The sequence below is a fragment of the Lepus europaeus genome, chromosome 9 (assembly GCF_033115175.1).
Source record: "Lepus europaeus isolate LE1 chromosome 9, mLepTim1.pri, whole genome shotgun sequence".
NCBI lineage: Eukaryota > Metazoa > Chordata > Mammalia > Lagomorpha > Leporidae > Lepus > Lepus europaeus.
In genome coordinates this window covers 29,413,427-29,437,852 of record NC_084835.1, presented here as the reverse complement: position 1 = coordinate 29,437,852, position 24,426 = coordinate 29,413,427, and the positions used below count along the sequence as shown (strand labels likewise).

The 24,426-nt window shown below is 43.7% G+C and overlaps 1 protein-coding gene across 5 annotated transcripts in view; it reads left to right on the top strand.

Annotated features, from left to right (window-relative positions):
* ERC2 (ELKS/RAB6-interacting/CAST family member 2) overlaps positions 1-24,426 on the top strand; it is a 1,040,531-nt gene that overhangs the window by 828,173 nt on the left and 187,932 nt on the right. For all 5 annotated transcript variants that reach the window (XM_062201107.1, XM_062201108.1, XM_062201106.1 and 2 more), the window contains one exon: positions 15,439-15,570. In XM_062201107.1, the coding sequence (XP_062057091.1) occupies positions 15,439-15,570 (132 nt within the window). The remainder of the gene's footprint in view (positions 1-15,438; positions 15,571-24,426) is intronic.

Genomic DNA, 24,426 nt, shown 5'->3' with positions numbered 1-24,426 from the left:
CAATGGTAGACATACTCAGACTTGAAAAACATCTCAGCAGGATGGAACTATAAACCCGAATTTAGTTAGTATAAGTCTAAAGAAAACATTCAGAAAGGAAAAAAAAATGAAGTCTAGTGGGGTGTGTTTAAGAATAGCAAGGAAAATAACAATGAGGATATGCATTTAATAAATTGCAAAATTGAGTATTAGCATTGCACAGCTGATGCTAAGACAGAAATCAGTGAGGCCTAAGAGGACATTATTGAGTTTGCGAGAGTGTTGACACCTGTAAGGACACATGTGAAAACAGATTCGGACTCTGTTCAGGTAGTGGTTGTCTAAGAGGAGCCCTGACATGTAGATATCCCAGGTATGGTGCACTCCAGAGAGGGCACTAGCTGCTAAGATAAAGAATGAAAAGGCTGAGGAAGCTAAAGGGAATAATGGTCTTCAAATATCAGAAGACCTGGGCAGCCTAAAAAGGCAGAATTAGGGCAAGTGACTGAAACCAGCTGCGCTTCTTAAACTATGAGTGTGAGGAAGCAGGAAGCATCCTGTTGGTGCTATTAAACATCAGGGACCTTCGAAAGGTTTATGGAAATTGCATATTATGGAAACACTATGCATGGATTGCAAGATTTTTTTTTTTTTTGGCACCAAAACAAACTTATCTTTAATTCTCTTTTCCATAAACTCTTTGAAGTCCTCTTGAACATTGTCTCTCAAGGTGATAAGTCCCAGCTCTATTCTTTTTTTTTTTGACAGGCAGAGTGGACAGTGAGAGAGAGAGACAGAGAGAAAGGTCTTCCTTTTGCCATTGGTTCACCCTCCAATGGCCACTGCGGCCAGTGCGCTGCGGCCGGCACACCGCGCTGATCCGAAGGCAGGAGCCAGTTGCTTATCCTGGTCTCCCATGGGGTGCAGGGCCCAAGCACTTAGGCTATCCTCCACTGCACTCCCGGGCCATAGCAGAGAGCTGGCCTGGAAGAGGGGCAACCGGGACAGAATCCGGCGCCCCAACCGGGACTAGAACCCGGTGTGCCGGCGCCGCTAGGCTGAGGGTTAGCCTGTTGAGCCATGGCGCCGGCCAGCCAGCTCTATTCTTAACAGATGAAGACTGGATCACCATGCACCAGGACTATTCAGAAGACCACTGATGTGTGGGGAAGTTGATGAATCAGATGCTTTCTACAAACACACACATTAGCAGTGGCATTTACATGTCAAACACTCTCCATTGTATGCCCCATTCTTTGACCAAACCCACAAGGTTTTTTTGTTTTGTTTTGTTTATTTTTTTTTTTTACAGGACACTTTTTTTTTTTTTTTTTTTTTTTGGACAGATAGAGTTAGACAGTGAGAGAGAGAGAGACAGAGAGAAAGGTCTTCCTTCTGTTGGTTCACACTCCAAATGGCCGCTACCGCCAGCGCCAGGTGCCAGGTGCTTCTTCCCGGTCTCCCATGCCGGTGCAGGTGCCCAAGCACTTGGGCCATCTTCCACTGCCTTCCCGGGGCCACAGCAGAGAGCTGGACTGGAAGAGGAGCAATTGGACTAGAACCCGGCGCCCATATGGGATGCCGGCGCCACGGGCAGAGGATTAACCAAGTGAGCCACGGTGCCAGCCCCTGTTTTGTTTCTTTAAAAGAAGTAAAAGTATGAACTGCCAGCAACGCAACTTACGCTCCTGGTCCACCAGTCACCACCACCTGGCCAGGCAGTGGCTCACACATGAGCTAGTGAATTCTTCCCCGCCTTTTCTCTTCTGCTCAAGTGAACAGATAAGGCGCTCATATGTTCAGATGAGGGGTTCCCAGCATCCTCAAATCTCACCCTCTGTGCACACTTTCCTACCTTCCTTTTTATAAGTCTTCCATGGCTTCTTTCTACCTTCTGTTCTCTTCCTGAAATCAGTCCCCGCTAATTTTTTTTTTGTAAATGCAATTATTCTCACAATCAAAAGAAGGAATCCTCACATGACCCCAAAGAAAAGAGGGGAAGAGACACAAAAAGGAGACTCACAGCTAATGGAATAAAAATGGTCAATAAATTAATGAAAAGATGCTCAACTTCAGCTGTTAACTAAGGAAATATACATGGGATACAGGTCTTCATCTACCAGATCTCTGAAGATTAAAGTCTGTGCAAAAGCTTCATGTTAGCAGAATGTAGTAAAAGAGGTGCAGAATGGATATTGATCAGCAGCTTTGAAGGGAATTTGGTGATATCTTTCAAAGTTAAAAATGTTTATATTCTACTCCAGGGATCTCTCTGGACTCTGTCTTTGCTAGCACATTTCAAAAACAGCTATTTCATGTTTAAGCAGCCATCCTTGTTGAGAACAAACACATGAGGATAGGCAAAGCTGTTTCCTTTGCACAAGTATTCTTTGAAGTATTATTGGGAAAAATGAAAGCATGTAAATGGCCCAAATGTCTGCCATTCATTCACTTAGCAAATATTGATTATGTAACCACTAGACTAGGCAATACTTTAATTGTTTGGGGTTACATCTTAGAACATGGTTAACAAAGATCCCTACCAACCTAGAGCCCTTATTCCTTCTTTTTAATTTATTTATCCTTTTTTATTTGAAAGGTAGAGAGAAAGAACCAGATAGAGAAATCCCATCCATTGGTTCACTTCCCAAATGGCTACAATGGCCAAGGCTGGGCCAGGGCTGAAGTTGGAACCAGGAATGTAATCCAGGTCTCCCACATGGGTATCAGGAACTGAAGTACTTGAGTGATCACTTGCTGCTTCCCAGGGTCTGCCTTGGCAGGAACGTGGAGTCAGGAGCCAGAGCCAAGAATTGAACCCAGGCACTCTGATGAAAGATGCAGGTATCTTAACTTCTAGGCTAACTACCTACTCCTGGAGACTCTTTTCTAACCATCAATAGAAGAGTGGTAAATACAAGTAGAACTGTAGAGTGGCATAATATACAATCATTAGAAATGAGGTAACAGAGGCCAGTGCTGTGGCACAGCAAATAAAACTGCCGCTTGCCGTGCCAGCATCCAATATAGGCACTGATTCGAGTCCCAGCTACTTCACTTCCGATCCAGCTCTCTGCTATGACTCGGGAGAGCAGTGGAAGATGGCCCAGGTCCTTGGGCCCCTGCACCTACATGGGAGACCTGGAAGAAGCTCCTGGCTCCCAGCTTCAGATCGGCCCAGCTCTGGCCATTGCAGCCATTTGGGGAGTGAATTAGTGGATGGAAGATCTCTCTTTCTCTCTCCACCTCTGCCTCTCTGTAACTCTGCTTTTCAAATAATAAATAAATAAATATTTTTTAAAAATGAGATAGCTGTACATAGTCATTAAAAATTATTTTTTATTTGAAAGGTAGAGCAACAGAGAGGGAGAGACACAGCGGGAGAGAGCTTCAGTTTGCTGGTTCATTCCTAAAATGGCCACAACAGCCGGATCTGGGCTAGGCAGAAGCCAGGAGCCAGGATTTCCATTTGGATCCCCAACATGGGTGACAAGAGCCAGCCTCTGTTCTCCTCTCAGGCACATTTTCAGGAAGCTGGGTCAGAAGCATGCAGCTGGGACTCAGTCCGGCACTCTGATACAGGATGCTGGCATCGCAAGCCATGGCTTAACCCACTGGGCCACAGCATCAGCCCCGTGCATGTTCTTGACATGGAACAAAGTCCAAGATATGTTGGTCATTGTGTCTTAAAAGGACGTGCATGTGTTTCTGAATGATGTAAGAAAAAATTCTGGAAAGGTTAGCAGAACACCTTTAATAGCAGGAGTGAGTATTAGGGGAGGGAAAGAAAGAATATTATTTTCTTTTCATAAACTCTTTTCTACCATTTATTTTTTTTTTGCAGCTAACATGCATAATTTCTACAATAAACTTGCAGATGTTATAAAAATGGAAAACAATTATAAAATTAGTCTTCCTACATGTAGAAAAAAATAGAAAATGTCTTAACCTGCCTGTAGTCATTGAGGCCAAAATGATTCTGTGTTTGGTGCTGTTCAGGATGCAGGAATGGAAATCACTACCACAGTCCTTTGCCGCACATAGCCAATGGTATGAGGTGGCCTGTGGCATGGCAGATTGAAGGGTAGTGAACTCTTCACATGCAAATCGCTGGGAAGGTGGCCAGGGCAGGGGCAGGGCTTGGGACCAGCAGCAGAGGGTTCTCCAGCTTTCTCTTGGGTCTGCCAGCAACTAACCTGGACTGTCTTTGTGCCTCAGTCACATTGTTGATTTGGATTCACTGCTGTGCAACCCAGCAGTAACATGTTATGAATCTGGATCATCTTGACAAGTTCTCATCTGTAGGGGAGAGATTTGAGATAGCTCCTAGAATTCTCTAGCGCCTTCTGGAAGATTATCTCTACTTTCCAGTTACCCACCTTTTCCTAATGCTGTAAAGAAACATTAGTCACATACTTTAATAGTTGTTGGTGTTTAAGTTCAAGTTTAAATACATTTGGATACGGTGCCCTTCACCTAGTTCAAAAGCACAGGTGCAGAAAAACCGGGTCTTTTGAATTGTACCTTAAATGAATAACTAGGGGCATTGTTTTAAAACTGAAGGGGAGGATGGATGGAGGGAAGGGAAGGAGAGGGAAGAGAAAGGAAGGGAAGGGTAGAGGAGAGGAGAGGAGGGGAAGGAAGGGAAGGGAAGAAAAAAGAAGAGAAGGATGAACTTCATGTGATGTATTGAGAAAAAGAAAAAAAAATAAGCAGGGAGAAGCAATACACTAGACACTTACAGATGAAATTAGAATGCAGTTTCACCTGTCTGGAAATTGGATTTCTGTCCGATACGTAGACCTAGATTCCATGTTGCGTCTTCTTTGGGGGTGAGCAACGTGGGAGAAGTGGTGGTGGTTGTGGTTGTAGCTGAGCTTTTGTGTTTGTGTGCTGGGAGAGTATCAGCTTGGAGGAGCCTGCCCGAGACCTGCGAGTGATGTGCCTGTCTTCATGTGTGTCTTGGCTTTGGCAGATGGAACTCAGTCTGTCTTGGTGAGCAAGATTTCAGAGCTGAAATCCAAACAGGCAGGCAACCCCCGGAGCAGAGGAGCACCCCAGGGTGTGCTTCAGCGATTTGGTATTTGGGACACTCACTGCCCATTTGGTTTTGGACTAATTGGAAAATGCCTAATGAGCATGTTTACGTCTCCTGCAGTTGTTTTACCCAAGTGCAGGACCAGCTGGGGAGAGGAATGTGTTCCCCATCCCAGGCCCAGCAGCGGCCCTCCCTCTGTCTCCCTCTCCTTCTCCAGCCGCCAGGCCCCCTTCGCCTGCCAAGCCTCCCCTGGCTGTCTCCCTACCCCTCTCCTGGGGCTAAAGTCCTGCTCAGCAGCAGCCAGCAGCCCCACCACATGTTCTGCACTGCTCACACCATCTCTTCTGTCCCCCTTTTGCTGTCATTTGCTTTGTTTTGGAGTGGGGAACCTGCAGGGAGAGCTTGGGTTATGCCCTTCGACTCAGCTCCAGCACTGGGAGCTGGCCCAGATGGCTATGGCTTCCACCTTCTGCAGGGCTAAGAGCTCCTGGAGGAGGCTGTGTCTGTCTGTCCTCTGACACTTCCTTGGGATGCATGCCTGTGGTCTGGGCAGCTCCCAGTGTACAGTCTCTGCTGTCCACGACCCAGTCCTTTCTCCCTTGCTCTGCTCTTTCTGCTGTTGATGGTGTCTTAAGCTTCAGGCATTTTGAGGTCCCTCCATCACTCACACACACACACACACACAATGTTTTCCAGGTCCTAAGACATAATCTCTATGAGTCCTCTCTTTGATGTGCTTGTTATCATTTATTCTAATACATTTTGCAGTAAACAGGTAGCTATTAGGAAGTCCATTCACTCTTTGTGAGTCATCTGGCCCCAAGGGTGTGTGAACACTTCTCTCCATGGCCTTTTGTGTTTAGGCTTGTCTTGGTCCTCACCTTAGGGTGCTGCTGGGGCAAATGAAGACCTTGACCTCCCTTGTCAACATGGTTGCAGAGTCTGAATCCCTAAATCTGCGAGTAGTGTGCTCTGTCCTCCCCCACTGTCTTCTACCCTCTCACCCTCCCTCCCTTTTATTCCTTTTCTCCTTCCTTCGTCTCTTCCCTTCCCTTTCCATGTCTTCCCCTCCTTCTCTCCCTGCCTTCCTCCTTCCTCCCTCTACTTTCTCTTTCTTCCCTCATCCCTTCCCTCCCTCACACCTTCCTTCCTTGTTCTCTCTTATTCCTTTTGAGTCTTTCTTTCCACCAGGTTGAAAGAGTGGGATTCCATTCTGAAGCGCAGGCTCTGACATCCTCAGCCCATGCAGGATCGGCTTCCCCGTTCCGTGGAAGAGTCTGGGCTTTTTTCAGGGACCCTCTATGGACTCTAAGTTGAAACAGTTTAGACTCCACATAAAATATGCGTTGTTTACGCAGGCTCTTCATGCTCTGCATACTGTTACAGTCCTTGAGGAGCTTGTCAGTGACAAGTAAGATAAATGAATGAAGAGGACTTTACAAGTGTTTAAAAGCTAAGTATAGCATGTGCTGCCCACTACTTAATTAAACAGACCTACGTTTAACTAAGTAACTTCGCCATGGAAACTTCTAGGGCTTCCCCTCCCCCAGACTCCAGCACCTCAGTGGTGCTCAGGATGTTAGAAATTCCTTGGTTGTCTGCAGTTGCTGATGCCGTTAGCCTACATTCAAGACCAGTGTATTGGTTGAAGCCTTAAAAGTGAGTGTAGGTGGAGACTTTCAAATTCATGTTAGAGTTGTTTCATTGCTTTCACAGAGCACTTGAAATTCAAAAGGGAATTGCTTCTTTTTTAAGCTCTAATTGGACTCAATGTCCAGAGAATCAGACCCTGTTTCCAGATCAGTGTTGATTTTTTTATGAAGGGGCTGACCCTTACAAATCTGGGTTACAGATTACAGTAGCTACTAAGAAGTTCTGGAATCTGAGTTTCGAGTCTACCAGTCCTTTGAGTTTAGGTGAGTCTGTTATTCTTTCTAAACCTCAGTTTCTTCACCTCTAAACTGGGAATAACAGTACCAACCAGGACCAATATTCAGGGCAAATGCATTTGTGTTACAAGAGCTATCACTTATGGTGGTTTTCTGCCATGATCATGGTCACTATTAAAGATCTTGAATAAAGTCCCCTACCCTAGCCCGCATCGTGGGATTGATGAGACTGTCCAGCTGAGGTGATCGCCGGCAACAATTGCTCTTAGCACATAGCAAGGACTATGTAGGCAATGGTTGTTATCATTGATGATAGCAGGTGGCTCCATCTCATAGCATCAGGCTTCTTTGTGCCACAATTAAGGATCCATACCCCCACGTTATGAGCATAGTATGTATGCAGAACTCTTTGTCATTGAACAGTTCTTCTCTTATGGCTCAAAGGGCTGTCTAATAGGAGAGGGGAGTGATGCTCCTGGTTGCAGTCAAAGCCCACACCTTCAGGAAATCCCTGGGGTATCCAAGGTGACAGCAGGAAACAATTTAACAAAATCATCTCCCTCCCCTGCTTTCAGCAGGAAGACAACAAAACAAAGAAAACCCACACAAAATGTGCCAGAGGGGACTACCGACAGTAAATCACCACCCGTCCTTGTGGTGTTTGGTTCCTGCTGAAGATGTTCTTCCTTGGCGTGCCCACTTGACAGTACAGGGACTGAGGCTCATGGAAAAGGGGTTCAGTCTTAGTCTCAGAGAAATATTTGGCAGAAGCAGGATTAATGCCAGGTGGCTGTTACTTCCCTAAGGAAAGTGAGCGTTGTCACCTTAGCTGATGAGAAATCTCAAGAACGATGCCTGGGAAGGAGCCTGACAGTGGCAGTTGTGTCTGTCTTTTGCTGTTAGGTCCCAGCTTGTTAATCATTCTACAAGGGTTCTAGCTGGGACTCCTGAAGAAACAGCTCCCAAGGCAGTGGTTTGATGCAGGTGAATCTCAAGAAGCTTAGTGTGAGAATGGGGAAGAACTAAAGGCCATTAAAAGGTATATTAATGAGTTTCCTACTACAATGGGCCAGGGCTCCTATTTAGGCTTGGAACCTACTGAGAGATTCTGAAGTGCGGTATAGTGTTGTCCCACTAAAGGCCAGGATACTGTCCATGTACCTGTCGCATCCCTGCTTCACAGGCCGAGGGTGATTCCAGGGACTTGAGCTCCCCAGCACTTCTGATTTGCTCTTTTCCCTCACCAAGTCTGCACCCAGGACCAGAGAGTCTTGCCGGGGCTTCAGGTGGAAGAACAGCAGTGTGTCGAGCACTGTGTACCAAGCTCTCCATGGCCTCCAGAATGAAACACTAGGTCGTGTAACAGCTTTTTAACAGTTTGAAATAAAATAAAAAAGTAAAATAAAGGTACTTAATGAGTAACCTTCATGGTGACCTGCTAATTTTCTATCTATAAGTACGGATTGAAGAAGGAACTCATGGTGCTGGGAGGGAGAGTCTCACCAGTAATCTGTTCTGTTGTCGATGGAGGGCAACAGGGAGAGGTCAGCTAAGGAGTTTGGGGAGATCAGACCAATGTTCAAGACAGGACTGATGCAGTAGCAGTAGATCTTGTAGGTATTTGCAAATGCATAGGTGCCAAGAGCCCCGCACATTTTCCCAGATATGTCACAGTTTGACATATGTGGCTCCATCTTAAGTTCCTTGCAAAATGTCCCAAGCTGATAATTTCTTGAAGATGGTGAATTATCATCTCAAATATATTTCCTGTTCTCTCTGTACATCTAACAAAAAAAAAAAAATGAAGAAATCCTTACAGATAAACACAAATCCATTTCATATATTGGGTTCAGGCTCTCCTCGTTGACCTGTTTTTCCTCTCAAGGTGATTAGAGGAGCCAATTTACTGTCAAATCTCCCCATGTTATTCTTCCACACTTTCTCATCCTAGCTCAAGGGGCATCTGACCCAAGGAGCATTATGCAACCGCCCTGCCCTAAGCTGTAGGGGAATCTTTTCTGCCTCTGGACGTCTTTTTGAATCATTCCCTTCTCTCCAGTTTCTCTTCTCATATTGTGTTATGGTCGGTCCTGTAGCTCTTCATGTCTTAGTCATCTTTGTTTTACCTTCTGCACGTGGCCTGGAACCTTACTCTTCAGGCCAGCACTGTAGGACTGTGGAGTCAGGAACCTGTGTTTGATTCTTGGTCTTCATTATAGCTTTCCTTACCTGTAGAGAGGGCTCCATGAGGATTCACCAGGAGCATGCTGAAAACACACTTGGTCCAGCACATACTTATTCTTGTCAGTGTTGTCGCTGATATTTCCTAAGTGTTGAGTGAATTTCAGTACAGTGTCCACAGTAGAAGCTTTTACAACAATGATTCCTACTTATTCCCATAAATTTCCTCAATTCGCTACGTTATTCTAGTAGCTTCTTCATCTTGCTTCACTGGGTCTTCCAGTTGTGAACCAAGCATTGGAACACAGTTTCTACTTGATTAGGATTCATTGCCAATCTGAGCAGAGTGGATGTTTGGAAATTCCTTTACCTCCTTCCTGTCCAGTTGTGGTCTGGTTTCCTCACCTTCTACTTGGAGACAAGAACTGTTCGCCTTGTATGGATTAGGCAGAGACAAGACCAGTAGAACAGTTCTGGAATGTTTGAGATTTTCCTGGTGGAAAAGAGAAAGAAAAGAAAACCTGATAGAAGAGTGTAATTGCTGTTGTACAATATTATCTCCATATCCCGTAGCAACAAATCGCATTATTTTTTTTATTTAAACCATATTCATGAAGGTTTTATCGTTAACTTTATCCAGATGACTGATCAAAGCACAGTACCTTATTGCCACCTTGCTAAAATATTTTTAAAGGCAGTTTTAATATTACATTTTTATAGCTACATATTGCCATTAAGCTATTGAGTCTATTACTAGTCAATCAAGGATTTTCATTTTGTTTCAAGAGCTCCTTGGATAAACTCTTCAGAAATGTCAAAAGAGATGGAGTATCTAGCACCTTTTCCCAGCTGGTGTTCATCAGGGATTTTAGTTAATGGATAAAGTTTCTGTTTTCCATGGTTGATTTTTGGCACTAACTAATGTCTTCCAAAGTCCCCTGCTCTTCCAAAGGCTAGGGGATAGTAAGGCAATGAACCTGATAATACTCCAGTACCCCTTAGTTTTAATGAGGTGAGTAATCGAGGAGGTGGTGGAGTTTTTCACTGGGTCCAATTTGCTAAGAAATAGAGTACTTCTTGAAGAAGGCCAATTTTGGCTTGTACAACAGCTGCTAAACTAAGCATTTATCCTATTCTCTCCACTTGCAAAAATAACAACAACAAGCAAACAAAAACAGATCTAGTTGGAAAAATGTAAGCAGTCACATGGAGAGTTACTTAGCTGAATCCTCATGGACTCTCTTGTGTGTTTCTCCCTCTCTTCTGTTCTAAAGCCGTCTGTCCCTGTTCATTCATTCATGTATTCATATACTCATCTGACACATATCTACTGACTGCTTGTGTGCCGGACTCTGCCAGGTGTGGGGACAAAGGTAATGCAGACACAGTGCTTCCTTCTGGGGAACTTCATGGCTGCGGTGAAGCCCAAGCACACATGCAGTTATTTGGCATTCTTTGAGGCGGGTGCTGAGACAGAAGGAGGGCAGAGGTGGGAACAGGTCTGTGGAAACCAGTGAGATTTGCTTTGGGGAAGATGTGTCTGGAGGTGATGGTGCTGAAGCTAATAGCAGATGATCTAATGAGTATAACTTAGATTTAAGGAGTAGAGAATGAAGAGTATGGCAGAAACAGAGAAATACATGTTCCAAGGTTGGGAAGGGGGAGAGAGAGCCAAGGCCAGACAGATAAGCAACAGTGCCCTGGCAAAAGGCTGCTAACCAGGCTGTGGGACAGGGCCTCTTTTCCTAAGAGCAGAGTCTGTGAGGCACTTGATTCCAGGAATAATGGAAGTCTGACATCACTCTGGATTCAGGCTGTGTTCAGTGGTGGTAGGGGATGGGAGGCAAGGGCACAGAGGAGGGCTGTTAGGAGGCTTTGGCTCTGAGAAATCAGTGGCCCTCAGAAGAAAGAGGAAGTAGAAAATGAAATCTGGTTATGTTTGTCTCTGTAGCTGTAATGTCATAGAGTAAAAAGGATTCCGATACAGTTAGCCAAAGGCGAAAGCCTCAGCCAGTAATTGGGTGGGCACTGCTAAGGGAATAAAAGTGGGCTTCAGTGACTCTGAATGAGTCCTGATCCCCAAGCACTGTGCTGTGGACAGCTGTCACTCTTCAGCTCTCTTCTTAGTTTTCCTGGGATTTCAGTTATGACTGCCAAGAACAGTTGCTGTCTAAGGCTTTGAGGTGGGCACACCATGGATCTCCTGGCTGCAGATATATGGACCATTACACGTGATCACCTGGCAAATGTGTTGGGAGTTATTTGAATAAGTATCCTTGTTCCAATCCTGGCAATGCTCTTCTGTATTTTTTCTGCCATTGACCACCAGGATTCCTATCCTTCCAGATCATTCTTTGTGTGCTAGAAAACCAGTACAATTGGGTGGGAATGAGGATAGGTAGTGCAGATTTTGAGAGACAAAAAGAGAGAGAGAGAGACCCATTTTCAACTTGACAATTAAAGGAACAGGATTGGCCAGTTTTCTAGGCAAGGACACTAGCAACCAGCCTGTTAGAAACTGGTCATAGTTTAGGGGATATGTTACAAGAAAGAGAAATAAAAATGGTCTAGAGTATCAGACCAAACTCATTTTTCATCTCTGCTTCACACTCTTCTCTTCCAGCCCAGACTAATCAAAAGAAGGCTCTTCCGTTCACAATTGCTCTGTGTACATTTCCCCCAGATCTGGTATTCACATGAACAACGTGGTTTATTTATATTTCAGCACCAAATTGGAAAGATGACATCATTCATTTACAGTCTTTATCCCATGACATGCCTACTCTCCAACACCTCATTTCAGCAGACACATTTAAGGCTGCATATAGCATCTTGTTTAGCTTGTACATTCTTTTATGGGATACAGTTCAAAGGTAGGGAACTCTAAGCTTGTCACTGGTAAGAAAATAATCTCATAAAATCGCAGGAGCTTCCCCAAAGGATAAGGACGTTATGATGTTTATCATAGAAGAGTTATTATTTGTTCATTTAGACTCCATCGTTCATTCCTGCATGAGTGCCTTCCTTCTTGTCCACGGCAGATCTCACAGCTCCCTTTAGGCTCTCTGAATTCTATTTAGAAGAAACAACTCCAGACTTATTAGCTCACAAGTTCAAAAGTACAGGCTCCTGTGACCGTACTTGAACGTTAGGTGTGAATGCTGAATTTCAGAGTCTCATATCCAAGGGTAGGCTGACTAAGGGGACTCTCAGTGCTTGCTCTGCAAAGGCTCTACTGACCTGCTCTTTCTCACAGGCATAACTTGTCCACTGGGTCTTCTGACACATTAAGTGGACAAATGAAGGATGGAAATGCTATCAGCTGCCAAAGGTTGCCTGCCTGGGATTTTTTTTTTTTATTTAATTTTAAGTGGACTTTTCCCTCTACTTTTAGTGGGTTTTTTTTTTATCATATGCATGCATTTTTTTATGTCCACTCTGGGACCTTTCAAATATTGTACACATTTTAAAAGATGGCCTGAGTAAATCACGAGACATCCTTTGGCAGGTAGAACTGGGATGTGAGGTGTTTCCAAAACTTAACAGAACCAAAGCCTTTATGGGAAAGCAATTTCTACCTGTTTAGCTGTTTTTTAGCTAACAATTTGCAAAGCAAAGAGCAAAGCCTATAGATTGGGAATTAGAAGACCCAGAAAATCTTCATGTTCAATGTCAAGAAGGGGACTCTAGGGGCTAAAATCTATTCCTGACTCTTTTAGCTGCCAAATGAGGATAGTAAGAATTCCTCCTGGAAAGTTTTGAGAGCAAGTTAGATTGTATGTGAAAAATACAACAAGTATAAATCTTTTGCACCAGCTTTCTCTTTATTATCAGAGTATTATTTATAATTATGTAATCAAATCCCAACTGGATAGAGCTCCCATCAGCCCCTGACTTTTGGGTCTCTTTATCTCCTGAAGGCTCATTGCTATCTTGAGCCACCGATGGGATTGTCATGGCAAACTGTGAGATGACTTCAAGCCTCAACAACCTTCCTGACGAGAACAAACATGCAGCTGTAAATGGCAGATCTCTCATGTTTACGGTCCCTTCATTCTTTCAGTCACTCATTATAGGAGCAAGTGTTGCGTATCTACATCTTCCGGGCCCTGTACTAGAGTCAGGGAGCAGAAGGTGGATGAAGGAATCAGGCTTAAAGTCTACCAACACAGACAAATCTGTGTTTATACAGCTCTGGTTAGCAGGAGACAGGTGCCATATAGCCTCAAGGGTGAAGTCAGGAAAAGGCTCCTAGAGAAAACTTTGTGAGTTAGGCACACCCAGGAGTTAGAGGGAAAGGGGCTAGAGAAAACATTGCCAGCAAACAAAAGAACACATACAAAGGAGAAATGTCTTACCTAAAAGAGCAGGTGCAGTAATATACGGTGGCATCCAATGTTTCCTGGCAGTTCATTCTGTGCTGGAAACTGGACTCATAGTTGAAATGCCTCCTAGGCCAGCGCTATGGCGCAGCAGGTTAAACCCAGGCCTGAAGCACTGGCATCCCATATGGGCACTGGTTCTAGTCCTGGCTGCTCCTCTTCCAATCCAGGTCTCTGCTATGGCCTGGGATAGCAGTAGAAGATGGCCCACATGGGAGACCTGTAAGAAGCTCCTGGCTCCTGGCTTCAGATTGGCACAGCTTGGGCCATTGTGGCCATCTGGGGAGTGAACCAGCAGATGCAAGACCTCTCTCTCTGTCTCTACCTCTCTCTGTAACTCTGTCTTATCAAGTAAATAAAATAAATCTTTAAAAAAAAAGAAATCCCTCCTATCATCTGCTCCCTACAGCAGCCCCATTAATAGAGATACTATTAATCCTGTGGCAGAGTTGAGGAAATTGAGTTTCATAAACAGTCAACTCTCTTGAGGCCACATAATCAGCAAAGAAGTAGAGCAGGATTTGAAACCAACTAGTCCTATCCACAAGCTCACTTCTTTTTTGAGGGGCAGAGGCAAAGACATACAGATGAAGAGAGCTCCCATCCACTGGTTCACTCCCCAAATGTCCAACAGGAGCGAGGCTGGGCCAGGGTCAATGCCGGGAGCTAAAAAAATTAATCAGCAACTCAACTACTTGTGACATCCTCACTGCCTCCGAGGGTCTGCCTTAGCAGGATTCTGGAGCCAGAAGCTGGAGCCAGGTATCCAACCTACATACTCTAATGTGGATCGTGGATATCTTAACAGATGTTTTGACTGCTAAATTAAATGTCCACCACTCAGATCCACATTTGCTGGCTTTCTGAGCAGAATAATTTTATGTGCATTTTTAAAAAGGATTTATTTATTTGAAAGTCAGAATTACACAGAGAGGAGAGAGGTCTTCTATCCTCTGATTCACTCCCCAATTGGCCAAACCGGCCAGAGCTGTGCCAATCCAAAGCCAATCCAAAGTCTCCCACACGGGTGCAGGGGCCCAAGGAATTGGGTCATCTTCCACTGCTTTCCCAGGCCACAACAGAGAGGTGGATTGGAAGTGAAGCATCCGGGACTTGAACCAACACCCATATGGGATGCTGGCACCGCAGGCAGCAGCTTTACCCACTACGCCACAGCTCCAGCCCCTTATGTACTTTTTAAAAAGCATTTTTCTAATTTCTGTGAACCTGTTAGGTGAATTCATCACTGGTCCATTTCTTGCCTTGCATAATAAAATAGTAGAATTCTAAAGCCTGAGGATTGAACTCTGACACTGAGTTGCCTCATGTGACAAACATCATGGGGCATAAATTAGGGTCGTCAACTCTTGTCCCATCAACTTTGAGCCTTTTGTTCAATTCCTCCAAAAACGTTATCAATTAAAATCTGTAGAGAGCTCTTTCCCAAAATGTCACCTGTAACCATCAACCATCTGCATCAGTATTGTCGCTTTTCAGTGGGTTTCTCTGCCTTGTCTTCTGAGGCCATTATTTGTCTGTAGTTCTGTGTCTCCACCCACCTTGTCACACAGAGCTTCATTCCCCATGGCTTGCTCTGGAGTGTAGGATGCGATCATTAGCACTTTGTGGATGCAAACTTACTCTGCAGCTCTGTGAATGCTTAATAAAATATCAAGCAAATAACCCTAGAACATGTCTATTTTTCCCTCCTTTGGAATTACAAGGGGGAGGGAGGGAGAAGTACATTGACATCTCCAGTTGTAACATAGTAGCTTCAACAATGTGACAACACCTCTTTGAATAAAGCGAAAGATACCATGCTTTTTAAGCTCCAACTTGCCTAAGAATGAACTAAAACTTCTGGATTGGGAGCCAAGGGAGAGACCCACAGGTGCTATGACAATGCCCTGCGTCCCTGGCTGGTCTTCCTGCTCCTGATGGACCCTTCCCTGGTTTTTGTTCCACACAGACCCAGAACAGAATGAAGCTGATGGCAGACAACTACAACGAGGACCACCACCATTACCACCACCACCACCACCACCACCACCGATCTCCCGGGAGGTCACAGCATTCCAATCACAGGCCTTCTCCGGACCAGGTCAGTTTCAACGCCGCGTACCTCCAAGACCCTTTTTACCCTTTGGATAGTTTAAGATAAAATAAATAATCCTCAAGAAATAATAAACAGCATAAAGTGATATGTTCTTTGAACTGAAACTAATAGCTTTGGTATTTATTTCCATCACTCAAGGAATCTAAATGTTTTCCTTTCTCCTTCCTCTTTAAGGTTTTGTCTTTTCTTGTTTATGTTATGCATTTTCTTTTCCTCCCCTCCTTTCTTCCTTCGTAGATATGTAATGTATCGCTGGCTCAATTTCTAATGGTGGGTTACTTTGGAATGTCTCTTTTGGAGTTTTAAAAGACAGCACTTTGTTTCCATGAGCTTGGCAACGAGCAGAGTCTTGAGTTTGTTGAGCATTTTCCTAGAAAATTCCTTAGTGATGCAAATTGATGGTGGAGTGAACCAACAAGGAGAGATTTGCTTTTTGCTGGCATTTCAGCCAATGAAGTCAAGGAGTCTGGTTTATTTGGTTTGGACTCTCTTCTCCCTGAACTAAGTAAAGCAAGTGGAAAGATGAATTGACCCAAAGACAAACTGCCTGTGGTTTCAGTAATATTCACACTCACCCATCAAATGCAAAAACTATTTATAATTTTTAGTATTGAAACTCTTGAAGGTGAATTCTATGAAAACTAGGAAATTAGAAGCAAACTCTCAGGATAACCTACTATTAACAACATTTATTCCTTTATTGTGCTGTGACCTTTCATTTTGTCAAGAAGTCCTGCCATGATTTATACCATAGGTTTCAGTAGGGATGGGACAGCAGATAGAGGAATAGAACCACTGAGATAAATGGAAGGCCTTTGGACATGGGATGGGAAGGGCTTTTTGGAAGAACCTTGTGTGATGAACAGACCTAATCATTTGCCAGGGGAGAGGGTACTTATTCAGTTCCGAAAAGTTTTTTTTTTTTTTTTCCAGATAACCCTATTTTCTTTTCACTTTATGTCACTAGCATCCCAAAGGATAAGTGAAGATAACATCTGTAAGATCTTTTGTCTGGAGTACAACTCCAGGGAGAGCTGTGACATAGAACACAGTGTTAGAAACCCTCTCGGGAGCTGTGCAGTGAGGCAGCCTCCCTAGCTATGGCCAACCCTCGTACCCAGGCACATTAGCCCTCAGAGGCCCTAACCCTGTGGATGGTGTTCACACAGGGCAGCAGCTTTCTGAGGCCAGGCTTAGAAAGGCTGCAGCTCATGCTTTTAGCCCTCAAGAAATGGCTTTTATTTGGAGAGCTGGAACGTGGAGAGAGATGTTAATGTTAAGATATCTTTTATGTCTGTGTTTTTGCTTTGGCTTGGTTTTGTTTTTGCTCCTCTTCGCTGCCACACACCTCCTGCCCCAGTACACTTGCTGATTCAATCTCTTCACCCTCGTTCTTGGTCTGCATTTTGGCACACTGCCCTTTACTTCTTGTCATTCTCCCATGCAAGGTCAATGTGACATTTTTTTGGTGGTGGTGGGGAGTGGCTACCAGCCCCACTGTGGCTATTCCTTTGAGCCATACATGCTAGAAGACCATTTGAGATTCTTCTTACCCCTAAGCCCCAGCCTCTACTCCACTCAGAGATAGGAACAGAGAATTCTGTAAAGAATGAAAGAAGGATTTGAATCAAAGGAGACAGTGTGTCCCACCAGGACCTGCTGAAATAACAAGCTGGCTTGTCCCATCATAGAGACACATGTACTCATACATCCTGCTGAAAACGGGCCACCACATCAGATTTACCTGCCTTATGAATAGTACTGCTTTCAAAAGCGAATCTCCTTCTGCTTTTCTGGAGATCTGTAGTCACAAACAGGAGTATCTCGCCTGCTGGGCTGACCCTCTTAGGTTTGTCCATAGATGCTAGGGGTTGTCACAGGGCAGAAATGATTGCTCAGGGGTGGGGCCCTTCCTGGAAGAGTTAGCATTCCTTGAAGAGTGTTTGGCCAAGACATGTTTTAAAGACGTTTGGTGTACCTTTGTCACTACTGTTGTTAGGGGATGGTGATAGCTTTCTGCTCTCACATCCTCCATCCCAGTGAGTACTGTAACCAACCCAGACACATGAAGAAAGGTGACCTCTTCCTGACGTGAGAAATCCAGGCCCCTGGAGGGAGGTGAACTCACTGCAGTTCTACTGCAGCTTATAACCTCATTCACCTATTACATAGAGCACAAATTCCGTGCCAGCCACACTAGGGGGCTTGGGGAACAGCATGATGGACAAGACAGAACCCCTGCCTCCCTGAAGCTTGTCGTCTGGTCCTAGGACCAGAATCCAGATCCTCTGATGTCTAGTTCAATTCTTTTCTGACACATCAATCAGAACAAGACAGATAAATAATGGCAGTTATAAGTAAACTAGGGACCCATGCTTTAGGAACTTGGTCTGCAGTGAGATTCATGGTGAGAGTGAATGCCTTTGTGGCTGTCACCTGGAATCTCCCTTCCTGTACTCTTGCAGTTGAAGAGGGAGAGGAAGCCAGGAACCCTGATTTTGATCAGTTTAGCTTCAGTGATGAAGATGGCTACATCCCCTGGATTGTTACGTGTGCCTTTTAACTAGTCCTTAGGACTAAGACAATGGATTCTGAGATTTAGTAATCAATAAATTGCAAACAGTGCATTTTTGCTATACATTGCAGTCCCAGAATATAGCAGTTATGGAAAGCCGGAAAGTCTTTCCCAGTTGGTTACAAACCCTACACATGATTGTGTGATGCCACATACACTACTATGTATCGAGCTGAACTACTTAGAAAGACAATAGCCTTAGATCAGTATCTGACAACATGAATGTCTTAATAATGGGTTGATTTGGATGGGATTTAAACCAGCGGTCCAAAATGTGTCCATGTCAGCTAAACTGATTTAAAACTGAAAAATCTCGTATTCCTGTGGCTAAAAAGATTGACCAGTAACACCTTTTGGTCACTGGACTTTTACAATGTTGACATTGCCTCTTGAATTTTATTAAGAGATCAGAACACATGAAAACAAAGAAATATGAAAAATCATCACCTTGCTACTTTACCAGAGGAACTCATTTTCCTTAAGAAATTCAAGTATTGCCAGATACTTGCAGAATTATATTCTTTTTCCATTTCTTTCCTGTCCCTTTCTCCTTTACTACAATTTTGTGTTCTCCTTGAGAGAAACTGAATCCAAGTATTATAAGTCTAGACTAGCATTTCACAAAGTAACTTTTAGAACATTAGTCCCGTGAGAAAAGTCTTGAAACAAAGATTCAATGGGCAAAGAATTTTGGGAAAGTGCTGCATATTTTAACTCTATCTTCGAGCATCCTGGTGCAATTAGCAGATCAAAGGATCTAAAGAGTCTTATAAGAAAGAAAGCTCTCCAATTTTATTTAATCCAGCATTTCCCAGACTTATTTGATCATGGGCATTTTTTTCTTTTCTAGTAACATCTGTGCTCTGAGAAATATTGTTTTCTGAGTATCAGGTGAAAAGAGAGACTACCCGGGTTAAAACATGACTGATCCAGTTTCCAGCAGTGGTTTTCATCAGAATGTGGAGTTTTTATGCCTTTCTATCCATTTCTGGGGCACCTTTCTGAAGGCTGTAGCGCCCGAGAGTGAGTTATGCCACCGAGAACACAGTACACAGTAGTTCTGAAGCAAGGAATCCATGAAGGATGAGGCCCCAAAGGATCAGGGACAGTCATAAATACGCAGCCCCTCGGGGATTGCGAATGACCATCATCAGGGAGTGGGAGGGTTGGAAGAAGACGTGAGAGAAGTAAGTGCAAGCTGCTGGTCTGATAATCTGTTCTCCTGCCTGAGAAAGGGGCAGTCAGCAGCTAGCATGCTGTGAACCCCACTCAATCTGTCCAAGCAGAACAAAATCCCACCAATGCCTCAGGAACTCTTTCACACCAAGAAGTGGTCACAAGGGCAGACAACAAATATTTCCCAGGATTCAATGGAATCCAAAGAGTAAATGGAACATGATATAGATGCATTAGTGGTTGATTTTACAACATCAGGGGGAGCCTCGGCTTCTGTTAAATGTCCTCTGTAGCTGTCCTAAGCGGCAGCATCAGTTAATTTCTTTAAATATTGGCCTTCCCTGCCTGAAAGCACATCAGCAATACTTTGATTTTTCTAAGCATCATCTAATTCTTATTATCCCAGGGAAAGTCAAATTGTATGAATCTCCTTCCAGTGTCTGTCAGGTGTGGACTAACCCCATCAACAAGAAACTTACAGCCCGTGAGGGAACTCCACCCTCAGCCAACTTGAAATGCCAGACACTGTTCATGCCCTTTAGCATCTAGGACCCACATTTCTGTGCTTTAATATTGGGTTGAGTGTTGGGTCTTTAAAGGCCCGGATCTCATTGCTTATTTTTTGGTGGAAGATACAGCTCTATCTGTTAAAGCATCAACTACACTGATTCTAGCTTGGAGGGGCATGAATGGCAAAGAACGTAAACATTTTTTAGGTTGGAGACCCCAGAATATGGGAGTACTTCCAAATGTCAATGGAAAATGGAATTAAAAGATAAGTTTATTTTGGTGCAAAAATTTTTGAAATCTGTGCCTAGGGAGGTCTTCAAAAAATTCCCAGAAAATACAGATTATAAAAAAGACTACGTATGGATTTCAGATGTTTTAGGCACGAAGTTAAACTTACCTTTGAATTCCATTTTTTCATGAACTTCTAAAAGTGCTTTCAAATGTGGCCACTTTTGAAGACCATTGGAAAACTGTCTTCTCTTCTCTCTCCCCATTTCATCGGATAGAAGTGTTTAGTCACAGGAGTTGGGACACTCAAGGAATTTTTCTACCTTGAAGAAATTCATATCCTATTTAATATTCGAATTTTCCATTATCCTTACAGAAATCATATCTTCTAAAGAAAGGCTCCAGAGTCTACAAGCATGAAGCTATAATACTTATTAGAGTGATTATATTGAATTCAGTTGAATTTTATGTTTTATATTCATATCTTTTTTTCCACGTTACAAAGCATAGTCAGACATGTCTGGCCTTTAGTAGGCAGTCAATAAAAGTCTATTCAGTGAACTGTTCCAATAATACTTTTCAGAAATAGGAAGGATAGATGGAAATATCTCCATTTCAGAGATAAAGACACTGGAAATTAGGTTGTTAATAATCCAAAGTCACAAAACCAAACATCAACAGGCCCAAGATGAGGACCCAAGTCTCTGAACTGTGCATATGGATGGCAAACCTCTTTGGATGTTGACATGACTATGTCTATGCATCCACCTAGATTTATGTTTTGCATAGCCAAATCACATTGATTTTTCTATATTGAAATCTGCTTTTCTTTTCCCACTGATTTGTAATGAACTTTATCCTGTTTTGATTTATTTTCAATAATTCCATTATAATGCCATATCAACTCTCTTTCCATTTGTCCAGCTTTTGTGTCTTTATTTCTATTCTTGGTTTGTGACTTTATTCCTCTCATTTTCTTCATTTCATCTGTTCCTCTTTATTCTTCTCTGTTCTTGCTGTCTTTGTTCTAAAAACAAGGCTGCCTGCAGACTCCCACTGCTGTGGAGTCCTGGGGAGATCCCCAAGCATTGGAGAGGCTGGCATACAGAGGGAGGGAAATTACTGTGGCTCACAGGGGCTCTGGGCAGTGACTTGTCAGGACCCTCACTCCCTTGCTCACTCACTTGTGACCCTCTTCACACAGAAGGGCCTGGGGCAAGCCAGGCCTCCAGGGCAGAGTACAAGAGGATACTTCACTCAGCCAAGGGCTGCCAGCGGCTCAGCCAGACTGCTGCAGGTTCTTTCAGAGAATGACCTTCCTCTGACAGAAGCTTGGTTTTCCATTTTGCACTCTTAACTTTAGGTGTCTGCTTGGTTGACGTAGTCCAAGAAAATTGATTGCCCTAATCCCAAATAATACCCACTCCACTTGGCAATTTCCAGAATCTGTCTGCAGATATAAATAGTGATCGTTGGTTCTTTCTCTGCCGCTCCTGGTTACTGTGTGGTCCCTCCATGTGTTGGCTCTCAGCCGAGATGTGAGTTTGCACCACTGGATGCATTTCAGAGCACTAAATGTCTGCGTCCATTTTCTGCTGAAAATCCCCACAGCATTCTGCTTGAGACACAAGCCATTTCGCCATAAGCCATCAAATAAATTGGTTGCTAAAGAACCCAGGCCTGAATTTGACCCTCTTTTCCAGCTGGTGGTCATGGGAAATATATACAGATTATATTTGGTGATAAAATGAAATAATCCCAGTAACCCAACTCACAGTGTATCATGCAAATCTTTCAATTCTGCATATGGACACTAGGCTGATGCCCAGAGAACCATACCTATTGTCTGCATCAGAGGGGCCGGAGCACTTAGCTTCTTGGTCTTGAGATTACTGCTCTCAAACCATGCCCCCTCTCCCTTCTTCTTACAAGTTAAAGAGCCATAAGGTAAAGTGAATTCAAAAAATGAAAGAAGGGTTCTTGCCCTCTTGCCCTCTGACTCCTGCCCATGCCACACACACCAGTCTTGGGTACCTGTTCTCAGGTAGAATTAGTCTGTCCTGTCAGAGCACCCCAATAGAAAAGGAATTCCCAGCCACTTTATTGAAACCATGCCTAAAGACAAGTGACACCTCCATGTGTTTCTGGTTCCCACATCTCTAGTTAAATCAGCCTGCTTTTCCCCTCCTCCTTGGGCCTGAATTTTTATTATTTAGTCAACAAGAAGTTGGTGGAGTCTCACTGGCCATGCAGCAAGTGAACCGGACCTGGGCCCTGGGAGTTGTCAGAAAGCCAACTGGGGGCCCTTGGGTTCCCCACACACCCTGGCCCTCTCTGTGAAGTGCTGGACAGGGGCTTGTGATTGATGTCCAGCTCTCCTTGCACTCTCACCAACAGATTAGCCCAAGTGCAGCCCTTTGAATTCTAACAAACAGACGAGGGGTTTAACTTGCTCCGTTGCCCCCAGAAGATGGATTCTGTATATAGAGTTGTTATTCCTAGCTTTTGCTTAGGGAGGAAAAAAAGAATTTATTTTATGTTTTGAGGTTAAATGAATGTGGGATAAATGTATACACAGCGTCCTGTGTGTATATACGTATGTATCGCTATATGTCAGATGATCTCGGGACTTTTCCACATATGGAAGAATTTCGCAAGATCATGTTTAACCAGAAATTTCTCTCCCTAACTTCCCCTGAGTGCATGTTTGAATATACATTATATATACAGTACATATATATGTGTGTGTGCATGTAAATACATTTTCATGTTCCCTACATAAAAGGAAAATCAACCACCATATATCAAACCAGACTAAAGTAGAGTTATGGATATCCACAAATAAAAAATAAAAAAGGAATAAACTAAAGTTTTTAGATAAGAAAAAGGACGTGTTTTAGGTTTTAAACCAGTTTTCCACTCAAGCTAGTATATTCAAATCTTACATAAATAAAAGGTGGTAGGGTTTTTTTCATTTTTGTTTTCATTTTTTGTTGCTGTTGTGTTGAAAATCTAATTTCGTGACCCATTTCTTGGATGAAACTTTGGTTTTGGCCTCATGTAGGGATGAAGCCTTCAAATTCAGCAACCCATGAAGACACCTCTTGTTGGCGCTGATGTTTCTTGGATAGGGGAAAGGTTCAGAGATTTCTACCACTGCCACTGCTGGGCTAGTCCTCCCAAAACTGGAGCCAAAAATAGCCAAGCTTGCATTTAGCAGTAGATCTTACAAGCCACTGGCCTCTTTTTTTCCCCATGCATCTTTTATCACAAGTAGACTGAAAGACATATATTTTTAAAATTACACAAAATAGGAAGACAGCACAGGTGTCCCTTTTTTCTTGATCCCCCAAAGACTACTAAAAATCCCCAAAGCTACTAAGACAAACACTAGACAGCCTATGTGATTATCACCATTGGGAAACAAAAGTAATGGTTTACTTGTTTGCCTTTTTTTTTTTTTTTTTTTTTTTCTTTTTAAGAGCAGAAGCTCTGAAATGAGCCTGCTGTGGCTCTTTGTGAGGCCACAGGTAGAGACGGAAATGGGGACAAATGTCGGAAGTACTGTTGTGGGTTGTATTTAACTGCCTCCTTCCTCTACTAGCAGTTATAGGCTCACAGAGCCATTGCAAGTGCTGTGGGGGCGGGGAGGGGGTGTTACACGGCAGTGGAGTGGGGAAGCTGTCTGTGCAGATGTGCAGCTCCTGGCCCAAGCTGTTTAATCTGGGCGTGGTGTTCATTCCTTGCCTCTGAACACAGGAGGGCACGCTCTGATAAAACCCTGCCAGGTAGTCTTCATGTGTGGAAAAAAAACTGAGATGCTCAAAGTATCGGGATCCTCCTGTTAGAAAAAAATTTCTCCTTCAAGGAGGTTTGAGCCCATTAAAACTTCCAAGCTTACTCTATTCTGGGTAAAGTGGTTTTTCATATACTGCTTTGTCTAAGTTTTACACCTTGTTTGCAGTATTAGCCTTTCATTAAGAGATTTGTTACACGACGATCCTTTGAAGCAGCAGGAGTTTCCACACACCGCCTGCGCTCCCCCGCCTGAAGCTGTAACCCATCCTGGCAGCATCGGGTGGTTGAGTCTTTCTGGGCTTGCTGCTTTAATCCAGTCACATTTGTCTAAGCAGCAGCACTTCAGTTCCCCCATTGAAAGGAGGTGGCCAACCTTGAAATGTCGGGAAGCAGAGAAATCCATTTTCTATTGCTAAACACTATCGCCTCTCTTTTTTTCCTTGCACTGATGTAATAAGGATCATGTTTGACTTATGCACTCCAGGCACTTGCAGCTCTCTAAAGATAAGGGAAGAGCAGGGGAAAGGAGTTGGAAATATCCTTTAAACACAGAC